Genomic DNA, 22161 nt, shown 5'->3' on the forward strand with positions numbered 1-22161 from the left:
TTTTGCCATTGACTTCAAAGAGCACACAGAAATTATGGGCAGAAAGTGTGCCATAAGCATGATAAAAATAAATTTCTTAGTCTAAAAATTTCTACTCTTTTGCTGCTTCTTTTCATTGAAATAAACAAATGTAACTCAAATACTTGCGTTGTCATGAATACTAGCACTACTGAGTCCACATACCTGAGGCACAGTGATTTAATTCTTTTCCATCATCAGCTAAATTCAGCTTGAGGAGTTTGCATCTACTGGCTGTCAAAGCACTACGTCGATTCTTAGATTTTTAACAGAGATTTCACTACTGGCTTTAAAAGAAAAGAGAAAAATATGTGAAGAGATGTTTGATGGGGAATCTACTACAGAAAATCAATACACCCAGAGAACTAATATGAAACCAGCCTTTATGAGCCATTCTACAAAGTACAGCTGAACTGGGTTTAAATTGGTTTCAGTGAGGATTTATAACTCCTGGAGTCATTAGCTCAACTGGTGTAAAACAGTACTGTCCAGAACTGTCATTCTGGAACATGTAAAAGGGTGGAAAAAATTGGAAAAACTAAAATATTTTGCTGTCTCCGGCAGTCTGGGGGAAGAGTCCTGTATGTTGACATTTTAAATAAACCCTGCTTGAAAACAAATTTCAAAACCTACAAGTGGCAGACTCTCAAGAATTTTGTAAATATTGCTATTGAAGTCACTTTGTCCAAATTTTCTGGAGGAATTCCTGTACGTAGTTGTGAACAAAGAGCACTGAGTTTCAGAGTAAGTTAGCACCTCCTGTGTACTCTCTTCCTTTAGCTAGTTCCCCTGCCTTTTCCAGAATGAGTACACCCAAAATAACACTTGAGCAGCACAAACATAGAAACAACACAAATTTTACCCTGAAGGTGATTTTACAGAAAATAAGAGAATTATATCAAGGAATGAACTTGGCTCCACCTATACAGAGGCCTCACAGGTGTGTGTGTGTCCTTGCATAGAGATGTCCTATTGGGCAAGGTTTGGTATGCTGCCTGTACAACATCTTATCTGACCCTTTCAGATTCACATTTGTATTTACCCCAACTGCTTTTGGCTCCTGCAAGAGGTCACGCAGAGCTGGATGCACTTCTGCAACAGTGGAAAATTTGCTAAGATAGAACCTGAAAAATGGATCATATAAAATGCAAACTTAACAAGATACATAACCAGCAGCTTGCTTTCCTCAGGAAAAAAAAAAAAAAAAAAAAAAAAAAAAATTAAAAAAGGAAGAAAAAAAAGTCCCTATTGTCTCAATGCTTTGTAACAAATTTTAAAAGTGCTATTTTTTTAATAGTGCTCCTGGAAGAAAAAAGATAAACAAGAATGTGGCCTCTAAAACCTAAAAGATTATGGTTTTAACAGAAACAATCTACATATAGGTAATCTAATGGGAGATACTACGTTGGATTTAAAAAAATAAATAAATTTAAGGCTGTCCTTTAAAACTTGTTTTTCCAAAGCAATATTTTTTAAATTTTTTAATCCACGCTGCTACAATCCATATTTCAGTGTAACTTAGGCTGGATCTAAAGGGACTGTGAAATATACATCATCTCATTATGCTGATAAAGAACAATAGAAATGTTGCGAATTTGCTCCTTTCGTTTGTGGAAAAAAAACTATCATATTCCTGAAGACAGCAGGGCTACAAAATAACCATTTTATACTCAAGGCTGAGTTAACATCATTAGTTTGCTACTTTGCTAAGCATTAATCCATAGGATAATATAAAAATATTTTTCTAACATGCAACAGAACATGCCCAGCCTACATCTTCATTTCCTTTGTTCAGCCTCTTAAAAAGATGATGCCACTTAGAATTGTGAGGCCATATACAGATTTTAAAAACTAATTTTATTTATTTTTTTCCCCATCACTGTCGGTTGTTCAGTTTGAACAGTATGACTAAATTCGCTTTTGCCATCCTGCTGTCTTCTCCAGTCCTCAGGACACCCACTTGAAGCTCGTGGGTGTATGATGAAAACTGTCCACATTTCCCCACTTACCTCTTATCGGTATCCTCAAATGTTGCTCCTTCATCTCGGTTTCTCCCCAGCACTTCCAAAACACCCTCCAGGTTCCTACACAATTTTCCATGCCTTTCTCCTGAACTCAGAGCACTTTGCTATCCCCATATTGTGTTCCTCTCCTATCCCAAAAATCAGCTGCCATTCACCAGCTCTTCATGGGGGGAGAAGTACCTTTAGGGAACTCTCTACTGTTGTACCTCTCATAGCCCATTTCATCATGGCTCTCATTCTCCACCTCACAAGCACTGATCATTTCCCAAAGTGCCGTGGCACCAGACAGGTTTCTGATCAATAAATAACTCTGTTTTACATGGTTCAAATTTACGCTTTTATTTGTCTTTTTCAAATTAAAAAAATAAATTTCATTATTAAATAGTGGAATGGGTCTAAACTAAGGTTTACATATTAATTCACTTGCTTTAGAATACCAGAGAAACAATTAGAGTATACCGCCCAGACAAAACTCTCTGTTAGAAAGCTCAACGGTGGCGTAATTCAGTTAAACGGGAAAAAAAAAAAAAAAAAAGTCTTAATGTTTACAATGAATTTTAGAAGTAAACCTCTGGTGTTGGTGTCATCCGAATCCATTTTCCATCGCAAAGGCAGTCATTGTATTCGGAATACTATACCACAGTGCTAATGTCATCAGCTTCATCTGGTTTCTTTTGCCTGCTTGGCAGGGATTTCAAGTATTCAAGGTGCCTCCTTGCATCCTCCTGATTTTGCCGGACGTAATAAACCACGTATGAGATCACCATGGTGAACCAGCCAAACATAGTGACCAGCATGGCGTAATCAGTAGTCTTTTTGGGAAGGTTACAGAGGTCAGCATCATTGGCAGCATTGAGGAATGGCCTCCCAGCGTGTTCATCCAGCACAGAGGTCTTGCAGATGACATTGTTGGCCGTCTCATGGTTGACGGCCATACTCCTCAATACCTGCTGCAGTGTGCAGTCGCAGTGCCATGGGTTGTTTGCAATCCTGGCTCTGGCCTTTAAGTTGTTGAAAGCGTTTTTGTGCACACTTTGAATCCTGTTGTCGGACAAATCCAGAGTCTGCAAAGTTTCTGCCACCCCTTTAAAGGCATGTTCATCTATAAATTCAATCCCGTTTTTCGATAAATTGAGGACTCTCAGTTGGTGCAAATCCTTAAAAATTTCATTGGGGATAGATGTTATCTGATTGGAGTCCAAATAAAGTAAGACTGTTTCTGGTGGAAGATCTCTGGGTATCTCCTTGAGGTTTGCATTGCTACAGCTGACATTTAAACCTCCAGAGTGAGAACAGAGGCAGCCTTTTGGGCACATACTGGCAGAATGAAAGCACAGTATCATGAGGACAAAACTTTGTAAGAGTAGACACATGGAGAGGGAACGAGTTAACCACAGGTCTACCAAATGCATGCTGGGGTGTCAGCATAATCACACGACCATTTCTCATTCAGCCAAAAGTGGTGGGAAAAGGATCAGCGAAGCTGAAGTGTGGCTTCATTTTCTTCAGTGGGATTAGTAAAACTTGACTAACATGCGGACTTCCTCATGGTCATTACTCTTCTTAAAAACACACCTGCAAAGAGGAAAAAAAGTTCCTTATGCCATAAACTCCAACTCCAACTTTTTTTTTTTTTTAAAGAAATAAAATTAAGTGAAAGTGAAAGGCAACACCACAACACAAAATAAATGATCTATTGTCCTACCACGGCAACAGAGTATTTATTCAAGTACCTCCTATTAGCATTAAAATGAGTTTAGTACATAAATCCCTGGGACGTTTTTAGGAGGATAGACTAAACTCAGTCCAAATTGCACCGGCTTAGGCTTTAATACTTATTAAAGAAGGCACTGTTTATTTGTTTTGTTTTGTTTGTTTGTTTTTTGTTTTTTTCAAACCAGACTTTTCTAAAATATCCATAAAAGTAAATCACATTTTCCCTCGCTAATGTAGGAGATGCATTAGCAGAAGTTAGGATTTGGATCTCCAGAAATTGTGACAGGCAAGGGAGGCAACAGTGGTGGTTAATGTGAACTTATCTCAAAACAATTTATGTTATTTTTGGTCCAAATCGAAGTATTACAGCAGGGAAATATTTAAACTATATCCATAACAATATCATCGATAAATTAGTAAACTAAATAATATTGGAAGTCACCACAAACATTCATCACCTCCCTGCTGTCTGCCCATTTCTTTCTTGCTGCATTCTCATTTCCTGTACCTCTCAGTATTTTGTGAGCTACTGTTGAGACCCACAGAAATCACTTACACCACTAGTTTCTTGAAAATTTTCTTTACATTTAAGATAGAAAGAAATAAATGTAGCAGTTGCCAAAAACTCTCAGCCTCCCCACATTAAATAAACCTCACACAAAACTATGTGCAAGCCAAACAAAAAAAGTTATTCATGGCATGTAATTTGCTAATAGAACACATGAAAAATATTGTTTCTTCTTCCCTTGCAAGTTGGCTTAAAAATACTAAATATCCAGAAGCTTTTCCATTTTCTTCTTTAATTGGAACACAAATACAGAAGTCTGAAATGCTGACCTATAAGGTTGGAAAGACAACCTCATTTATTTTTTCCCCTATTATGGCAAACTACAAATTTCTAACCACAACAGGTCCATTTGTTTTCACGCACATGCCCCCTCTGTCTTTGTAGCAGCTTGGATATTTGCAGCCTTCAGGTTGTATTTACATATAAATGAATTTTTTTTTTCCAGCACACAATGTAGTCTGCTGAACAACAAAATCCCTGCAGGAAGGATGTGTGCAATTCTATGGGAAAAAGAAGAAATTGTATTGCAATCATAGCAGAATTCACATACTAACTGCACTAACTGCAGTTCTGGCACATCACAGTCATACGGATTAAATGTGTCACAGAGTACTTCAAACCCACAGTTCAATTTTTATTTATCCCTTCTTGATGACTGTCAGAACGTCAGTAACCCTACAGGAAAAAACATCTTATGAGTATGTATGTTATGCGTGGCTACTTCATTTCTACAGCTTGGAAATGGAAAAAGAACATGTTTCATTGCAACTTCCTGTATCACTACTTGTCAGCTTATTTACTGATCAAGAGAGAGATTGCCCAAGAAGATAAACAGAAAGCTTATGCTTGGGCTCTGTAGCATGAAGGGCCCCTACCCTGAAATTTCTTTCTTTTCTTAAATAGAAAGGGAATTAGCAATTTCTATTGCAGAGTTAACCCTGTCAATGTAAAAGCATTACAAAACGAAGTAAGCTGAACATGAAGCAGAAAGGGAGGTGATGCAGCATCTCCACAGACAGCAGAGAGGAGCCCTTAGGAAAGAGGTGTCACGAGAAAGACGACCATTGCACTAGGTGCCATTTCTCCCTGTGGCTCTTTGGTCACAAATTCAGATCAGACGGAAATCTGCTACTGAAGGAGACAAGCTACAGAAGTTGTTTCTTCCCAGCCTGCCCAAAAGTGCTAAGTACTTGCCAAAATGTGCAGCCCATTTAGAGGCCAAGCTGGAGGCGGTGGCAGCTCGCTCTGGCAACTCAGCGCTGGCAATCTGCTTCACCCTCCCACAGCCTGGGCTGCTGCAGTAAAAAGGGCTGTCCCAGGAAAAACAGCCACCTATTTTCTTTTTCTTCCGTGTTTATGGGTCTCACTACCATGCTGCACCAAGAGAGTAAAAGACTGGTTCAACTCACCATCACAAAAGTAGTGGGCATCATCTCATTACCTACTACTTGTACACAATGGCTTTCCACCAGTGATATTGGAGTCCTACTGCCAGTATAGACAGAGGTAAAAGAGCAAAGAGACGCGGTTATCTTAGACATTTAATTCTGCAGAGGCATAAAAATCCTGCTGTTTTCACCAAACTGTGAGGATTACTACTTTTCTGAAAGAGTGGTCAGGCACTGGAATGGGCTACCCAGGGAGGTGGTGGAGTCACCAACCCTGGAAGTGTTCAAGGAACGTTTGGATTTTGTGTTGAGGGATATAGTTAAGTGAGAACTTTTGGTGATAGGTGGATGGTTGGACTGGATGATCTTGTAGGTCTTTTCCAACCTTGGTGATTCTGTGATTATGCATCATATTTGCTTTCTTACAGGCTAAAATGAAGACTACCAGAACCCCAATGAAAAAAAAAAAATCACCCAAAAGATGGTGTTTTAACACTTTACATCTCTCTATATCTACACCAGCACCAGCATAAGACAGTATCAGTGACGTAGTAATAAATATATCAGAATTAGCTTTATGAACTCTGAAGACTTTGATTACTATTAGTCCCTGGATAGCCACTCATGAGAAATGTGACACTAACATCTCTGCTAATACTACCAGATTTCAGCTTTTCTCCATAAGAGTATTCATTAATATTATACAAGTGTGGGAAAACATTCATGCACCAACCTAAATTACACTACAGATCCTGAGACCTCCACAGCAAGTGTAACGTGTCAAAGATCCCTTATCCACCAAAGAAAACGTATGATGTCTTCAGCCCAATGAAGACAAGTGAAGCTCTTTTTCTTTAACATATTAATGTGTTCAGAGTGGAAGGAGTAGGATCATTACAGATTGAGCAGGAAAATGTTTAATGAAGCAATGCCTCTTCATAAGAGAGTACTGACTAAATGGATAAAGAGGGAGAAAACTCCCACTGTTCTAAGTTGTTAAAAGAGCAAATACAAGTTTAAACCTGTAATTAACAATCTAGTCAACAAAAACTTCGCTGAGCAAGAATAAAGCTCAGCGAATTCACAGTAAATTAACTGGAAACAATCCAATGTGACTGAGCATCAGTCAAGGAAAGCAGAGCTTTCAAAACTTCCATAATCAGAATATCTTATGCCATATCTGTGGTTTGAGATCCACTAACAAATCCATATCAAACACATCCTTTATTTTCAGGCATCCTACCAACTGCAATGAGAGAAAAGAGAACTAGGATCTGACCTTTAGCAGTGCCAAAAGGAAGATTTTTGACTTCTGGAGCATCTATCAGATTTTCTCAGCCTAGAATGCATTAAATAAAGAAGAAGGTAATGGAGATTGGAATAAAGACAGAGACATGCAGCAGACAGGAAAATTAAAGACTACAGAAAAAGAGATGGAAGGCATAGAATTACAACAAACATATAAGTTAGTTGGAAATCTGTAAATAAAAAAAAAAAAACACTGAAAAATAAATTATCAAGTAAATAAAGGCATAGGAAAAATGATAGCAATGCTCAAGGACAGATAACAGCATGGCACAGAAAGATATTTTGTGTACACTTCTAAAATACAAGCAGACACGCAGAAAACCTAACATATAAGTCAAATACTGCAGGGCAATAAAACTTTAGAGTGCAGACGACACAAAAGAACTTTTTACAGCCTGCCATTTTAACTGTGTTTCTTTTTTTTGTGCTCCCCCATGACCATTCTGTACAAGCACCCAGCAACGTGAGAAAATGTGCTTTCCTTGAGGATATCAAGATGTGTACATTTTATTTTAATACACAGTGAGTGTTCAACCAAAGCTCCAGGTGTCAGGCTCTTGCAGATGTCTGCCTTTCAGACAAGCGAAGTGTATAAACATATCTTGGCATCTGAGTGCTTAGCATCTACAATATTACTAATTCAAGTATTTAATTAATAACTTCTCCCTACATAAAATTCAGCAAGGTAAAGAAGCATCAGTGTTGCTAGCTATCCATCTGGAAACAAGGGCCTGAAAACTTAGCCAAATCATACAGAAAGACCATGACAAGATTACTTTAAATATAATTTATGCCACCATGTCTTCAGAGCAAGATTTAGGAAATCCTATAAACATCACAGAGAACAGCATAAAAGTGACACTGAAAGAGACTAAGAGTTTTTTGTTTACGACAGTAATAAGACAACAAAAGGCACAATAAGACATCATTTATATTGCTGATGGCTCATCACATCTATTTGACTGATAACTGACTGGGACAGTTAGCTGCCCCTTGGAGTCATAACCCAAGAACAAAAGTGCAGCCCTGCCAATGGGCAAATACCATACAATAGGTTTTTATCCTCTGGGTGCAATCTCTCCAGAGACTGCACATGATTACAAAGGTATGACAGGACAAGAGTATGACACAAAATGAGTTACAAAAGAAGAACAAAAGGCAGAAGCATGTAAAGTGCCTAGTGTGAGAAAAGGGACTGCAGTGCTGTCCCAAAAACATGAGTGATGCTAAGGTCAGCTACCACAGTACTGAGTTCTGTGGGAAGATGGGGAGGGCAAAGGAGCAAGGCAAACTTGTGGAGTCAACTCTGGGAGCATAGTATGAAAGGTAGAGCATAGTTTTTTATGCTTGCATTTTTTTTATGTGGCTTCTGGGGTCAAAAAGTCTGGCTACAAACGCTTTTCACTGCTGATCTCTTACGCCAAGAGAGAGCTCCATCTCAGGCATGATTATCTGTGTGTATTCCATAAGCTAAATTATGCCTTCTTTGGCATTTGAGCAATTTGCACCATCTTAGTTGTGTGCCAAGAAGGTTAAATGGCACACGTCTGACTGTGAAGGAAATTCAGTGAAAGCATTTTCTTTATTAGAAATATGCTAGACTAATCTCTCCTCTTGTCTTCAAAACTGGATTCCCTGATGAAAAATATTGCATCTCTCATCTCAGCAATGTCACTCTCAGGTCAGTGCTAACGAGATATGCTCAGCATCTGGGGCTAGCTTGTAGTTGTTACTACTGAAGGTGACATGATTATAGAGGAATTTCTTGCAGGTGGTGTTTACATGCTTAAACCAGCAAGTAAGAATGGGAAGAGGAAAAAGACAGAAGCCAGCTGACCAACCCTAGGGGGTGGCCTGTCAGCTGCATAATGATTGCATTCAATCTGTTTGATCTGTCACTTCTGAGCTCCAGAAAGAACTGATTGGAAGAATTATGAACTAGACAAGACTTTTCTACAGACCTCTTTTCTTAGTTATCCATTAAAGTAAACTAGAACTTTGAATAAATATTAAAATTTTACAACTAAAAATCCATTAAAAGGGAACACTGTAACAAGATCACTGTTTTATCTGACTTCCAATCCATTACTGAGATATTTTATAGGTTTGAAATATCTGACACTATTATTACAATTTTCTTGAAGACACTGTCTTGGTATTCAGAAAAGACATGCTCATTGATAAATCTAGTCTCTTACTTCTCTATTAAAATGGGACTTAACTTTGCCATATCAAATACCTTTGCTTTAAATCAGGTTCATCAAACTACCCTTTGACGAAACAAATTCTCTTTTTAATGAATTGTTTTCCTTCAATTCATCTTCCTGTGACACCAGTGTATTTGTTACAGCACATGCACAAGCCAGCCTTACTGTCCTAGCTGTATTTTATGTCTTTTTATTCCCTTTTCGCCAATTAATATAGACATACGCTAGCTTGTATCTAAAAATATTATCTCGCAATTAGTATTAACAAGACAGCCATAAGCTGGAGGCTGCAGGTTAATATTCAGAGGTAATTCCCCCATTCAAGCAGTCTAGTTTGCAGAAGAACTTAGGACCCAATTTACCTGGTTTTACTGAAACCAAAGATATTTACCACCAGGGTTTGTGCACATTGAGGGACAATCCTGCGTGGCTACTCTAAGTACAGAGCTGGAAAGCAAGGATAACTGTAAACTGGAGCTGAGCAGAAGCCACAGGACATCAGCAAACCAGAGAGGTGCCAAGAGCTGCCTGTAAGGTGCCAGGTGACCTAAATTCCCCAAAGAATGTCTCTGGCAGGGGAAGACTTTCAGGATCTCAGAGGATGCCACAATGAAATCCTAAAGCAGTAATAGAAAAATGAATAGAAGCCAACAGCAAATGAGGTGGGGAAAGGGGGTGCAAAAGATCATCGATTCAGTGAATAATTGAAATGTCATGATTAATCAGTGTGAGCCTGAACTTCAATTACATAATGGATTCATTATCTAATGTACTCAAACTATATAAATGTACTCAAACTATAATATTCTCCCTCAAGACATTGCTTGGAATGCACATCAATATTTTGTTCCCCAAAATCTTCCATAACAGACATCTTTCTAACAGCTGCTCGTGGCAAGATGTTTCTAGTGGCAGGAGCAAATAGCATAGGTGCAAGTTTATAGATCTTACAGCTCTGAATACTTTCTCTTAACAATTACAGAATGATAAAATGGTTAAGGTAAGCCAAAAGAACATTTTAAGCTATAATTACTTTCTGATTGTGAGATCACCAAATCTATTACTCTTTATTATAGATTAACAGCTTACTTAATTATACTGTGTGGGCAAATGAATCAGCACTTTAAGATTGATGGGTTGTGTTCATGGTAAAAATGTATTTGACTTTTCTCCCTTTTCATCTCAAGTCAAAAATTATTTTATAACTCTCTGACGATAAATAATGATGTGAAGCTTAACAGATATAAGAACAGATCAGTGACAGAAGAAAAATATTAGCAATTATCTTCTATGTTCCCTATGATGCTTTTCTTCTGAAAGTTTTCTGTGGCAACATATTCCTGGAATTGAATTTGATATGCTTGACGGAAATTAAAGGAACAGCTATCAGGGATGTTCTCAGCCTAACAAAGACTGAATACAGTTTTACACTTCCGCTGTCACCATCACCATCCCTTGCTTTAATGCTTAATGCTGCCCGCTTTCTTCAGTTTTCACCTGCATCGTCTTCAGACGATTTAGACTACAAAAACTCTCATCCTTTCCCTGAGCAATACACTGCTAGGATGTGTGAACAACATTCTGACTGCATATCTATGCCATTTGAAAACGGAACCAAAACATCACATACGCTCCCAGTGCATATGAGTGCAACACGAAGTGAGTGAAAAATAAAAAGTAGAAAACATAAACTGAATATCATCAACTGTTGAACATCATTCATCTTTGTATTTGCAAGAAATCAGCTTGATAACAAAAAGAGTGAACAGTAGATACAAAAGAGTGAATAGAGGCTAAAGATAGGCCACTCACTCTTCAGTAAACACTTCTGCAGAATGGATTTGTATTACCACTACATCAGTACATGAGGAACAGTATTACAGATGATTAACAGAAATGCTCCAACACAGACAAATGATTGTCTGATATGTTCTCCAAAGCCATATAAGTTGTTTCTAGATTAATTATTCTTGTGCATTATATTCAAAACCACTGTTTAGCATTTAAGATCATATTCTATCCACTTTTAGTCACATTTTCTGTGACATCATTAAAACTATTCTATTCTAGCAAAACAAGATGTTCCAGAAGTAAGTAAGCCAAAACTCCAGATGATTTAAATCTATGAAAAATATTTGGAAGGGTTAAAATAACATGAAATATAAATGTTTTATCTTCTTCAGGTAAGAAGACTCAGAATAAAGGCTGTTCTAAAGCATGGGTAAATGGACAGGTGCTTTTCATAGACAGGCAGTGAAGGAGGCTTTCAACAAAACTGATAGAATCCAATGGAAAATGTTTTCAAAACAGACGGTCAGTTTCACAGTATTTGCTGATCTATTTTATTCCATCTTATAAAAGAACATGATCCAAAAGGAAAAGAAAAGTGCCATGTTCTGACCTTACCCAGTAGCTCATGATGGATGCTTCTTCAACTCAATTCCACAGTACCATATTAGAGAAAATGTCTTGATCTCATGATAATTACACTGATCACCTCAATGATTACCAGCATAATCAGTGACAACTCTTGCAATTTAATCTTGATAACTGCATCTGGTGACTGCAGATGGTGTCCTTGTCCAAATGAAAATCTCATTCTTATTTTGCACAGCATAACAAAGAAGTGCTATCAGAAACTTACAGGCCTTCAAGGTACCATCTTGCAAAGATGAGCAAGATTTAGACCGTCTAGAGACTCTTCTTTTACTTTGAAGTGTATTTATTTGTTTTCTGTAAACTGTTATCTTCAGGTTCATTTAGAGGTTCATCCAAACATTCGTGCAGCTTACCAGACAGTGAGAAGAGAGGAGCTGTAATTAGGCTGGGGAAACTGGGCTGATAATAAAGTCAGCAAGGCAGAAATAAGCCTGCAAACCTGAAGGGACCATTCAGCAAGGAACACGCTAGCAGCTCTGTAAAGTTGACAACGGTTGCACGAAGCAGCCAGCAAGACAGCTGCTTGCTGCTGATACCCAAGCACTGGGGAGCTCTAGAAGAAATAAGATGTTACAGACTTCAAAATAAGACAGTGAAGGGAGAACGAAGCAGACCATGACTAAAAGTTACTTCTCTTTGCCATAGAACAGGTTTCTGGGAACTGCTAAGGGTCACTGCAGATGAAACCACATTTAGGGTAAGGCACCTCAAAAAGAAATAGAGATGTGAGCAGAGACAGTGCCACAGAGATAGTTCAGCATCCACTTTCACGTATTTTTGTTGCTAACTGAGATCTATGTTACCTTAATGTGTTAAACCACAGGAAACGAAAGCTATTTCTTTCCACACACAACTGCCCTGTGTCAAAAATACAGAACAATAATCCATGGCACTAAGAATTTGGAAGGAAAGAAACCAGGACAGTAGAAGCTACTACTAAAATGAAGTAATATGATTAACATCCCTGAGATGAGGCTACAAATAAAAGAAACATACTTCCAGAGCAATTATTCTGGAAGAAAATAATCTGGAAGCAGGGGTAAGAAACCACAAGCTAAAATTACTGTAGGGGACAGTGCTTTAGAAGAGCACCACAGCAGCTTTTTATTCAGCTCCTTGTGGTTTGAAACATGCCGGGTGCATAATAACAGGACCTCTATGAGGCATTCAAAAGTAGATAATCTCATAAAAAAAAAAAAAAAAAAAAAAAAAAAAGTGTAGCAGTTTTTATATTGAGAAATCCTATAGTTTGAAATTCCCAATTGTAAATTCTACAAGTGAAGCTTAAATAATGCAATACCACAACGTCTTACCATCCAAAGTAAAGTATTTAAGTTCAACAAATTTCAGAAAATTGTGAAAGAGAGTGTAAGTATGAAATAATTATTATCAATAAACAATTAGGCAGCTTTCAGATGGCACTGAAATGACCTTCTGGAATCAAATGACATGCTGAGTTAACTACAAGCCATTTGGGCTTGCTGAAGAAACAGTTTGATCAGTGATGCTGGTTTTGCTGGGTCAGTGATTATTCAGCTGGCACACTACTGGCTTGCAAAGCTGGGAGAGCAAAGAGCACATCTGCAGCAATGCACAAATATACAGTTCATGTTTCTGCACTGAAGATATCAAGCAAAGTATCATAAACCTCTGCCATATCAAACCACCCACCACCAAAACCACATCCTCACTTTTAATAGTTTAATCCACTAACAGCTTCAAATAACTATCATTTCTTTTTCATCAGCTTGCCAGAGAAGCATATCTATTTTCTTTCAACGTATGCAATAGTACCAGGCTAATAATAGATTCCTATATTTAGCTATCATTACAGTTGTTCAAGCTGAACATGCAACAGTCTGAAAGAATTAGAAATGGAGCTTTTGCATTTCCGTGAAAGCAAGGTTAGCAGCTTCTCATCAGAACCCAGAGCTTTTAGCTCTGCTGCTCAGCATTAGAGCCCTAGGAAAAGGCCAGCTCACGCACAACCTCCATGGCTGCATTTCAGCTAAGGATCTCCCAGGCAAGTAAAATCTAGCAGTGAAAAGCTTCAACGCCATTTGTGCTGGCAGCATTTCCCTAATTAAGGGTTTAAGGCCAGATGGAGCCATTAGATCATCTAATCTGACCCCCTGCCTATCTTATGACGTGCTGTTTTACCAGTAAACTCCATATTGAGCCCAGTAATTTAGGTCAGACCTGAGCATGATCAAACTGAGGAGACTGCCATGTGCACAAGGCAGTACCTCTTGCACCAAGTGTACTTGTACCATCCCACACTAGGTGGTAACAGCATGCCTTCAAAGAGACCTCACCCAGAAAACTCACTTCCAACAGCACTCACTGTAATAGCTAAATACACTTTTCCATCAAGAAATTCATCTAGCTGATATGTCTGCTCCACTAAGACCTAGGTAATAAGCAAGAATTAGAAAGATTAAAAAACAAAACAAAACAAACTATGATTCTGTTATGCTGCTCATCAGAAACATATGATTGCTAACACTTGTCTCCAGATGAGAATAAGAATACTGGTTATTTTTGTAACGTGCTGCTGAGTTACCTTAGAGACTCAGCTGCCACGAAAGGACTCCATAGATTACATGTGTTCACCTAAGCAACAATCAGAATGTCTTCCATCCAAAACGACTGCCCCAAGGGTTCCCAAGAAGTCAGGTAGAATTCTTTTATTTTTTAAAACCATGTAGTATTTTTTTGAAGTCATAAAAAATTTGCAGTCTATGTTTCTCGTCTGAGGATGTATGATGATAAGAAGTTGATATTACAGCTTGACACAGGAGGCTGAAATCCTCTAAAGGTTCTCTGACCCTTACTTGGCAAAGTATTGAGCCTGGCTGCAACCCAGCAGCTTGGTGAGAGGCGAGCCTTCAGTGTTTAGGGGGCTGAAATAAAAGTTGTTTATCAACAATTGCTAAATAATAGGAACAGCTCTAAAGAGAAAATGGATTGGCATTTCTCAGTGGAAATAAACACCAGCCTTTATCAGACTTTATCTAACTGTGCTAAGAAACAAAACCAAGACACAGCTTCTCAATACTGAGTGAGCAGAGATTTGCCACTCAGTCATTCTTCCCAAGGAAAAAAGAAAAGAAAGGAAGAGTGAGAAGAAAGCACTGCAATGGCTGCCTCCAAGATGAGAACAAGGCACAGAAGTCACTTATTTTCTGAGGGAGGAAAGGTCTTTATTAGCAGTTACTAGAGCACAACAGGAAGAGAGTCAAACTCAGTTCAATAAAACTCTTATTTTAAAGACAAGAATTTATCAACTTTCTGTGCGTCCCCACAGAGTTTATACAGCCAAGTTGACTTTGGCAAAGCTAGCTGATACAAAAAGTAAGGGTTGTGAAGAAAAAAAATCTTGCTTAGCTGGGCAATGATCCAGTGAGCAAGACACTGGGGGCTGCAAGTTCACAGGTGAAGAAACTCACGGAGAAATAATTTATAGTAAATTAAGTTAGGTCGTGATAATGAAATTTAAAGACATACAGGGCACGATTTATTTTCCTAAGGCTTTTTAAAAAGTGAGAAACAAGTAGAGGCAATAGCAGGGAAAATTTAACTCTAGTTACAGTTGGTACTGGCACTGAGATAAAATTGACGTATTTAGAGTAGGAAAAAGAATTCAGGAATTGGGTGTCATAAAAACAAACACGGCCCCTCTCCATCAAGCTCAAAGCCCTACCACAACACAAATGAGGAAGAACTACCTCAGCACAGGTACTGCATATCTACATCTGCACTGCCAAGCCTTTTCCTACCAGCACAGACCAAGGATGGAAAACCCAAATGGGAGAAGCCCATATAATAGCAGCAGTCCTATCACAGGTCACGCTGTGTCTTGGTGTCTCATCCCTGAGGGCTCTGCATGGTTCCCCAGCAGGTGATAGCTGGCAGCAACATGGGATTCCAGGTGGGAAGGGCTGCAATGCTGTTATGTTTTCAACTGTACCTCCTGCCACCCACTTGCCTTTCCCTCCTCATGCTGTGAGAAATGGCAGGAGAGGAGAAAAAAGTGTGAGCCACTTTATAATGGATGAATGCAGCAGTTTCCAGGAGGGAAAAAGAGAGAGTAATGAAAAAGCGTTAATATTAAAGTAATAAAGCTTATGGCCATTTTTCAGCCCGAAATGTGTAACACCATAAAACAATGCTTAAAGGCACTCACTTCTGTTCCAAACCACCTGCACGGTAAGGCACCCTGCTATTAGCACAGAAGTTGTTTATTACCATTCTCATTTCAGTCTGATTCCAGGAGAGTCATAAAACTGCATTTTTTCACTCACTACAAGAATCCAGGTGGCCCCAGGTTTTCTTTGCTATGCCAAGTCTTGCCGTGTCACCTGCAATCCCTGCCCAGTTGCTAATCCATTCATTTCTAACAAGACGTATAAAAATCACATTGGATGAAATGAATCTGTCCCCAGCGCTTGGCACATGTATTCCATTCTTCTCTCATTCCTAAAACAGCAGCAACTCTTGGTGAGGTGTGTTTAGCATAATTAGAAGAATGGCTTTGTCTGCCAGTACACGTCCCATGCATCCACACTCACACAAAATATTCTGGCTGGTGATAAGTAAAACAAGATCACTAGTTTCTCTCCCAGAACAACTTCTAATATATATATATTTATTGGAGAAACAAATGTAATGGCAGAGCAGATAAATAATGCACATTCTTTTGAAGTTGAGAATTATTTTTACCTTTTTCCCCCAGATGAAATAATACAAATTCAAAGCCACTCTCCAGCTTTTCTGTCAGAAACACGTATCAGGACTTAGGGGCACAACTAAGCAACAAAGAGGACTTCGTTTTGCTGATAGAACTACAAGGACAAAAAGATGGGGGACAGAAGAGCAGGGATATGCAGAGGAGTTCAAGGCTGACAGAAACACCTGTGCAATTGCAGGAATAGCAAAAAAGGAAAAAGCTGCTGTCATAGCTGTGCTCACACTGTGGAGTGAGGAAGTCCCACACTTCACAGGCACTGTCCGAGAGGCCATCACAGCTCATGAGACTGCAGGAGACCCTCTTACAACCTGAAGTCCAGGGAAATTTGTGACCATAATGTGTACTACAAAAAACACCAATTTTCTGGGAGCTAGCAAACAAGACATGAATCAATTCACCATTAGCAGCAGCATCTTCCCCTTGACTAATTTGGCAGAGATTGTCTCTATAGCCTTATTTAAAATTTACTTATGTTTGGCAAGAGAGGGGTATTGCTAACTGATCTACTTTCCTTTTGTTTAATAATCAATGAACTGCAAAGGCACCTTTACTTCTTTTATGCATTCAACCAGACATCTGAACACAAGTCAACAGCTGAGGACCCTCAAACAAGTACAAATTGGCAATGCAACCACATTATAAAATCCACATCTACATACTATGAAGAGTGGTAAAACAAACTGAAGAATGGCACATCTAAATTTTTCTTTATGCTTTCCATCACAGGAAGCACTACACTGCTCATTCCCCTACCTTTGAGTCATCATAGATGTAGTACCACAATGTACCACCAATGTTGGTCCTTTCTCCAGAGTCTGGCTCCTATCTGAGCACCTCCTGCACTTCTGACTCCCTCCCTTCTTGCTTTCAGTCAGTCAAAGGCACCTTCCAGTTCCACACTGCCCCTCCTTACTCATGGTGAGGACAATAGACCAGTTCATATACAATAAAACAATTTCACAATGCAGTGGTGCTACGCATGCTTCCAGTGCTAGTCAGGATGTGGATCAGGAAGAGTTTGTCTGTGTTCCACAAGAATGCTTACAGAAGATGTTAGATTTTACATCTCTCGCAGCTGCACAGAGAAGCCTGTCCTTGCAAACCATAATTTCAAACCTTGCAACCTTTGCTAGCCTGAGGAACAGTCCACTACTAAGCTTCAGCTAATATAGTGTTGACAACCAATTTTAAAGCTGATTCATGATAGATGCACTGAATTTGAAGACAGCCAGTGTCTAACAGACAACAGCAATGTTACAGCACCCCTGGGGCTCTCATGGTGCTCTGAGCTCCAAAGTACCTTCCTGGAGCACAGAAGGGAGACACGTATAGCCACTGTACAGATAATTCCCTGCGCAGTGTAAATGTTTGGATGCACACCCTCATCAACAGTATTCCTTCAGACCTCAGTTCATTTGTGTGCTGTACTCTTCAATCTTTGGCTTCTTGGTATCAGCTACCTTGCCCCCTCCAAAACAGTCAAACACCTCTCCCAAATGTATTGTCTCTAGATAAAGGAAAAATTAACTGTTTGCAAAAAATAAAACAGCAGTTGTAGTTCTCGAAAAGAACAAGCAAAAGGATATGTCTCCTTAGCATGAAAGCTGCACAGACCCAGCTCGGGTGAGAGTATTCCTCCATAAGGAAATCTCTGGAGTTAAAACAATTTATCCCTGTGATCAACACAGCACTTGAAAAAAAGAAAGTTAGGATGAGTGACACGTGGTACACTGAATAGGAAGAAACAAATCGAGGTGGTTTCCTGATGTTCACAGCCATCAGGAGGTGAAGGATGAAGAGGCCATGCTAGCAGCCATGGCACAACTGTCAGAAAACTGCATGCTGGCAAGCAAGTGGTTCCTTAGGGTATGAGCCTTGACAAGTCCTACAAGCAAATATGTTTGCTCACTTCATCTGCTTCCCTTCTCATTGAGACACACAAATTCCCTCTGCACCAAAAAAAAAAAAAAAGTCTTCATGCAAGCAACCCTTCTAAAATTCTTCAAAGTGCAACACTGAAATGGTCTTTTGCAGATGTAAACACCTCACGTGAAACTGGGAAAAATAGGTAAGTCAACAATCAGCCCCAAAGGTGTTTTGCACCTTCAACTAAAACATTAACCCACAAGATCACTACTTCATACTACCGAGTTACTGTTATGGTAGCATAAACAACTTAATGAGTGATTAGTTCTCCATCAATTATTTTAACAGCTGTCTTAATAGTGCAATCATTTATTTATATATATAAAAAAGAAATACTAGCCTTCTCTTAGAACCAATGTTAGTAGTAAAATGAGAGAAAAAATGTTCTATTTAAAACCTCTTGGTAATTATTTTATTTAAGGTTAGTAAAATACTCCCCAGGCAAAATTATACATTCCACATTTACTCATTAACATGTGCAACTGGCTCAAAACTTGAGCTGGATGAAGCAAAAAAAAGAATTTCACAGCCTTCCCTTAACGGTGACACATTTTCACTTAAGTCATTTCTTAGCTCTGCTGCATTTTTCATAATGTTTGTATCAAAGGTGTTACTGATATCACAATGGATTTTTCAGTGTTACTGGAATATGTTTTCTCATAAAACTGAATTACATGTAAGTTACATGTAATTACATTACATTCCTATTGAGACAACTTTAAAAAAAAAAAAAAGCTTTAAAAAAGTTCAGAACATCTGAGAGATAAACCAATCTCTCTAAAATGCCATAAAAATGCAAAATTTCAACCAAAATGCAAAATTTCAGTCTCATCCACATTTTTCTCACTCTCTACAAAGACTAGTTTTTCAAAAGTCTTTCCATTTACAGCTTTCAGCCAGCCCTCTCCAAAACAAAAGGAAATTGCTTCCTCTGTGCACTGGAGGACACAACCCCTCATATAGGAGGGGAACAAAGTGGCCCTGTTGACTGCTGCTTGCCTGGACTTGGGCTCAGGATCTTAGCAGTGATCAGAAGCTGAACTTTGGATGGCTGGTGAGGAGGAGACAGGATACGTCTGTAAGATGAGATGCTCAATACAGGTTATATTCTGAATATCCTAACATGAAACAAACACACATTGCAACCTTGACTCAACAAGTCGCCTTAACAAGATACGCTGAGGAAAGTAAATGAACTTCTCCACATAGCACTGCCAGCAGAAAGCAGCCCAGAAGTTAGCACAGCTTCTCTTGGTTCTGATTACCACAACACCCATGATCTCCCACTAGTTTTGAGGCAGAGCCATGGCTCCCACTCAGAGCCATCCCTCTGCATGCAGGAACAGGAGCAGAACTGGTAGGCCATGCCAGGCTAAGTTCTCATTCTTGTTCAACCCACTGAGAGCTGTCGGCTTTTTAAGGAACCCTGAGAAACTGAAGAGATTTTAAAAGTTATTATTAATCTAAAGCTGATGGAGCCATGCTGGAAGAGTAGAGGAAATTTGCCAAAGATGGGCAGCCTCTCAGCTCTGACTCCACTCAGTTGGGATGTTCAGTTTCTTCTGGAGGACAGGGCTGACTAACTAAACCTAACCTAATGCTTCCTGCTGGCAGCACATGCTCAGCAGGAGAGGGATGATCTGTGCCATCCGCCCCATAAACAGAGGGACTGACAAGTTGCTGCTGGGCCTGGAACTTGTCAGAAGTGGGGAGCCCAAAATCTGCATCTGTATCCTGCAAAGAAACAGCTCAGGGTCCTGCTGAGCTCAGGATCTGTCAGGGTCCTGCTGAACTGGAAACAGCACCTTCATGTGTTTTTTTTTGTTTGTTTGTTTTGTTCTTTTTTTGCTTTTTTTTCCCCCTGTTTGATACTGAAACACATGTAGACTGGGACTCTAATAGCCGTGCTAGCTTAAATAACCCTGCTCAGGTACGGATGACAGCTCTTGACTGCAACAGGAACATGACTACAGACTAATCCACCTCGCTGTTCTGACACATTCAAACTAGCTCTGAAATTCCTGTGCTGCCTATACTTGCTACATTACATGCCTGTATGCAGCCTAGCTTGCACATAGTGCAGAAGAGGGGAGAAGTACACACAAAAAATTCATGCCGTGAAGACTCCCTGTCATTACAGGAGGATAAAGCTCAGAAATATTTAGTCACACTGGACATGCACAAACCCACAGGCCCTGATGGGATGCCTGGCCCATCTCATGGAGTCAAGAGAGAAGCGAATGTTATTTATGTTGACTTGATGGAACTGAGGACTTGCAAAGGTTGCAGTAAGCAGCACAAAGTCCAGCTGGAATCTAGCCACAAGTGGAGTACGCCAGGGGTCAGTAATAGGGATAGCACCATTTAGTGTTCTTGTGAATGATCTAGACAATGGGACAGAGCTCTTTTGCAAGTTTGCTGGTGATACAGTACTGGAAGAAGCAGTTGATAGACCAGGTGGATTCTAAAAGACAACATGCACAAACTGAAATACAGGGAATACTACCTGAATAGAAGAAAATAATGTTTTTCTTTTACCATGAATGATTGAACTTGGAACAGGTTTTGCAGAGATGATGTAGAATCTCCATCTCTTGAGTTATTCAAAACCCTGCTTGTCCTGAGTAACCTGCTGCAGATGCCCCTTCTTTGATCAGATAGGTTGAGCAGAGCAATAATCAGAGGTGCCTTCCAATCTGAGACACACTGTGATTACTTTCCCTTACATCTGTAAGAACAAAATTTCAAGGAAAAAAATCTGAAAGCAGTATATCTTACCACCGAGATAATTCCAGGTTATGCAGCACAACATTTAAATCCTAACGAAATGTTTTTATATCCTGTTTATGTTATACATAGTCATACAGTTTGTGTCTTTACAGAAGAGATGCACTTCACAGGGTGCCTCTGCTTGAAAGAGGGAATTATAAGTTTAAACCCTAAAAATAGAAATTGGATGTATGTGTTTTATATTACTTGTCTGGGCTTACAAAATATCTAACCATTGAGCACAGTTTTCACTGTGACTTGTGTGGGTAAAAAAGATCAATTAAAGCTGTTCTGTTTTTAAAATATTAATTGTAAGGCACATGGTGGAAAACATTAATTAAAATTGTGCCGGTTTCCACAACAGTGCTCCTTAAGAAATGGATATATTACCAAACAAATGGTGAAGGTACAGAATTATTGCTTGGTGACATTATACTGTAGAGCAAATTAGTGGTCCTCTTTTTAGCTTACACCAGCATCTAAAAGCTAAGGACCAAATCTGTAAATATTTATTCATTTATGTCACAAAAATTGTAATCAGCAAATTGAGTAAGAACTAATGAGTTGACAATATGGTAATAGCCCTTAGTAAGTGAGAATACACACACAAAAAAGAAAAAACTGATCTGCAAAGCCTTAAAAGGAGATTTTAGAAATGACAGCAAGTCACACATGGCCAAACTTTTGGTAAACAAATTCTTAAGAACCTAATGAACCAATTAACTGACTTCCATGCATTAAGAACACTAATTTGAATGCCTACTTTCATACAATCTGTTTGAATAATGTTGCCAAAGGAAGAAAGAAAGAAGAGAGAGAGAAAGAAGAGAGAGAGAAAGAAGAGAGAGAGAAAGAAGAGAGAGAGAAAGAAGAGAGAGAGAAAGAAAAAGAGAGGGGAAGAGAAAGAGAGAGAGAAAGGAGGAAGGAAGAAAAGGAATGGAAAAGAAAGTATAAGCCTTTTTTACAAAGCTTTTTGGCAACAAAATGACACTTAAACTGACCAGAAAGTAAGCAGATTTTAATTCCATTTTCTGCACCCAATTTACAG

General features: G+C 39.0%; 1 protein-coding gene across 1 annotated transcript; it reads right to left on the reverse strand.

Annotated features, from left to right (window-relative positions):
* Nucleotides 1-2441: 2441 nt before the first annotated feature.
* Nucleotides 2442-3454, reverse strand: LRRC3B (leucine rich repeat containing 3B; the record flags this gene model as incomplete). Its single annotated transcript, XM_079538609.1, has 1 exon — nucleotides 2442-3454. The coding sequence occupies one exon, from the start codon at nucleotides 3452-3454 to the stop codon at nucleotides 2675-2677; it is 780 nt and encodes a 259-aa protein (XP_079394735.1). The 3' UTR covers nucleotides 2442-2674.
* Nucleotides 3455-22161: the final 18707 nt, after the last annotated feature.

This window comes from Tetrao urogallus (genome assembly GCF_951394365.1).
Source record: "Tetrao urogallus genome assembly, chromosome: 7".
Lineage (NCBI taxonomy): Eukaryota > Metazoa > Chordata > Aves > Galliformes > Phasianidae > Tetrao > Tetrao urogallus.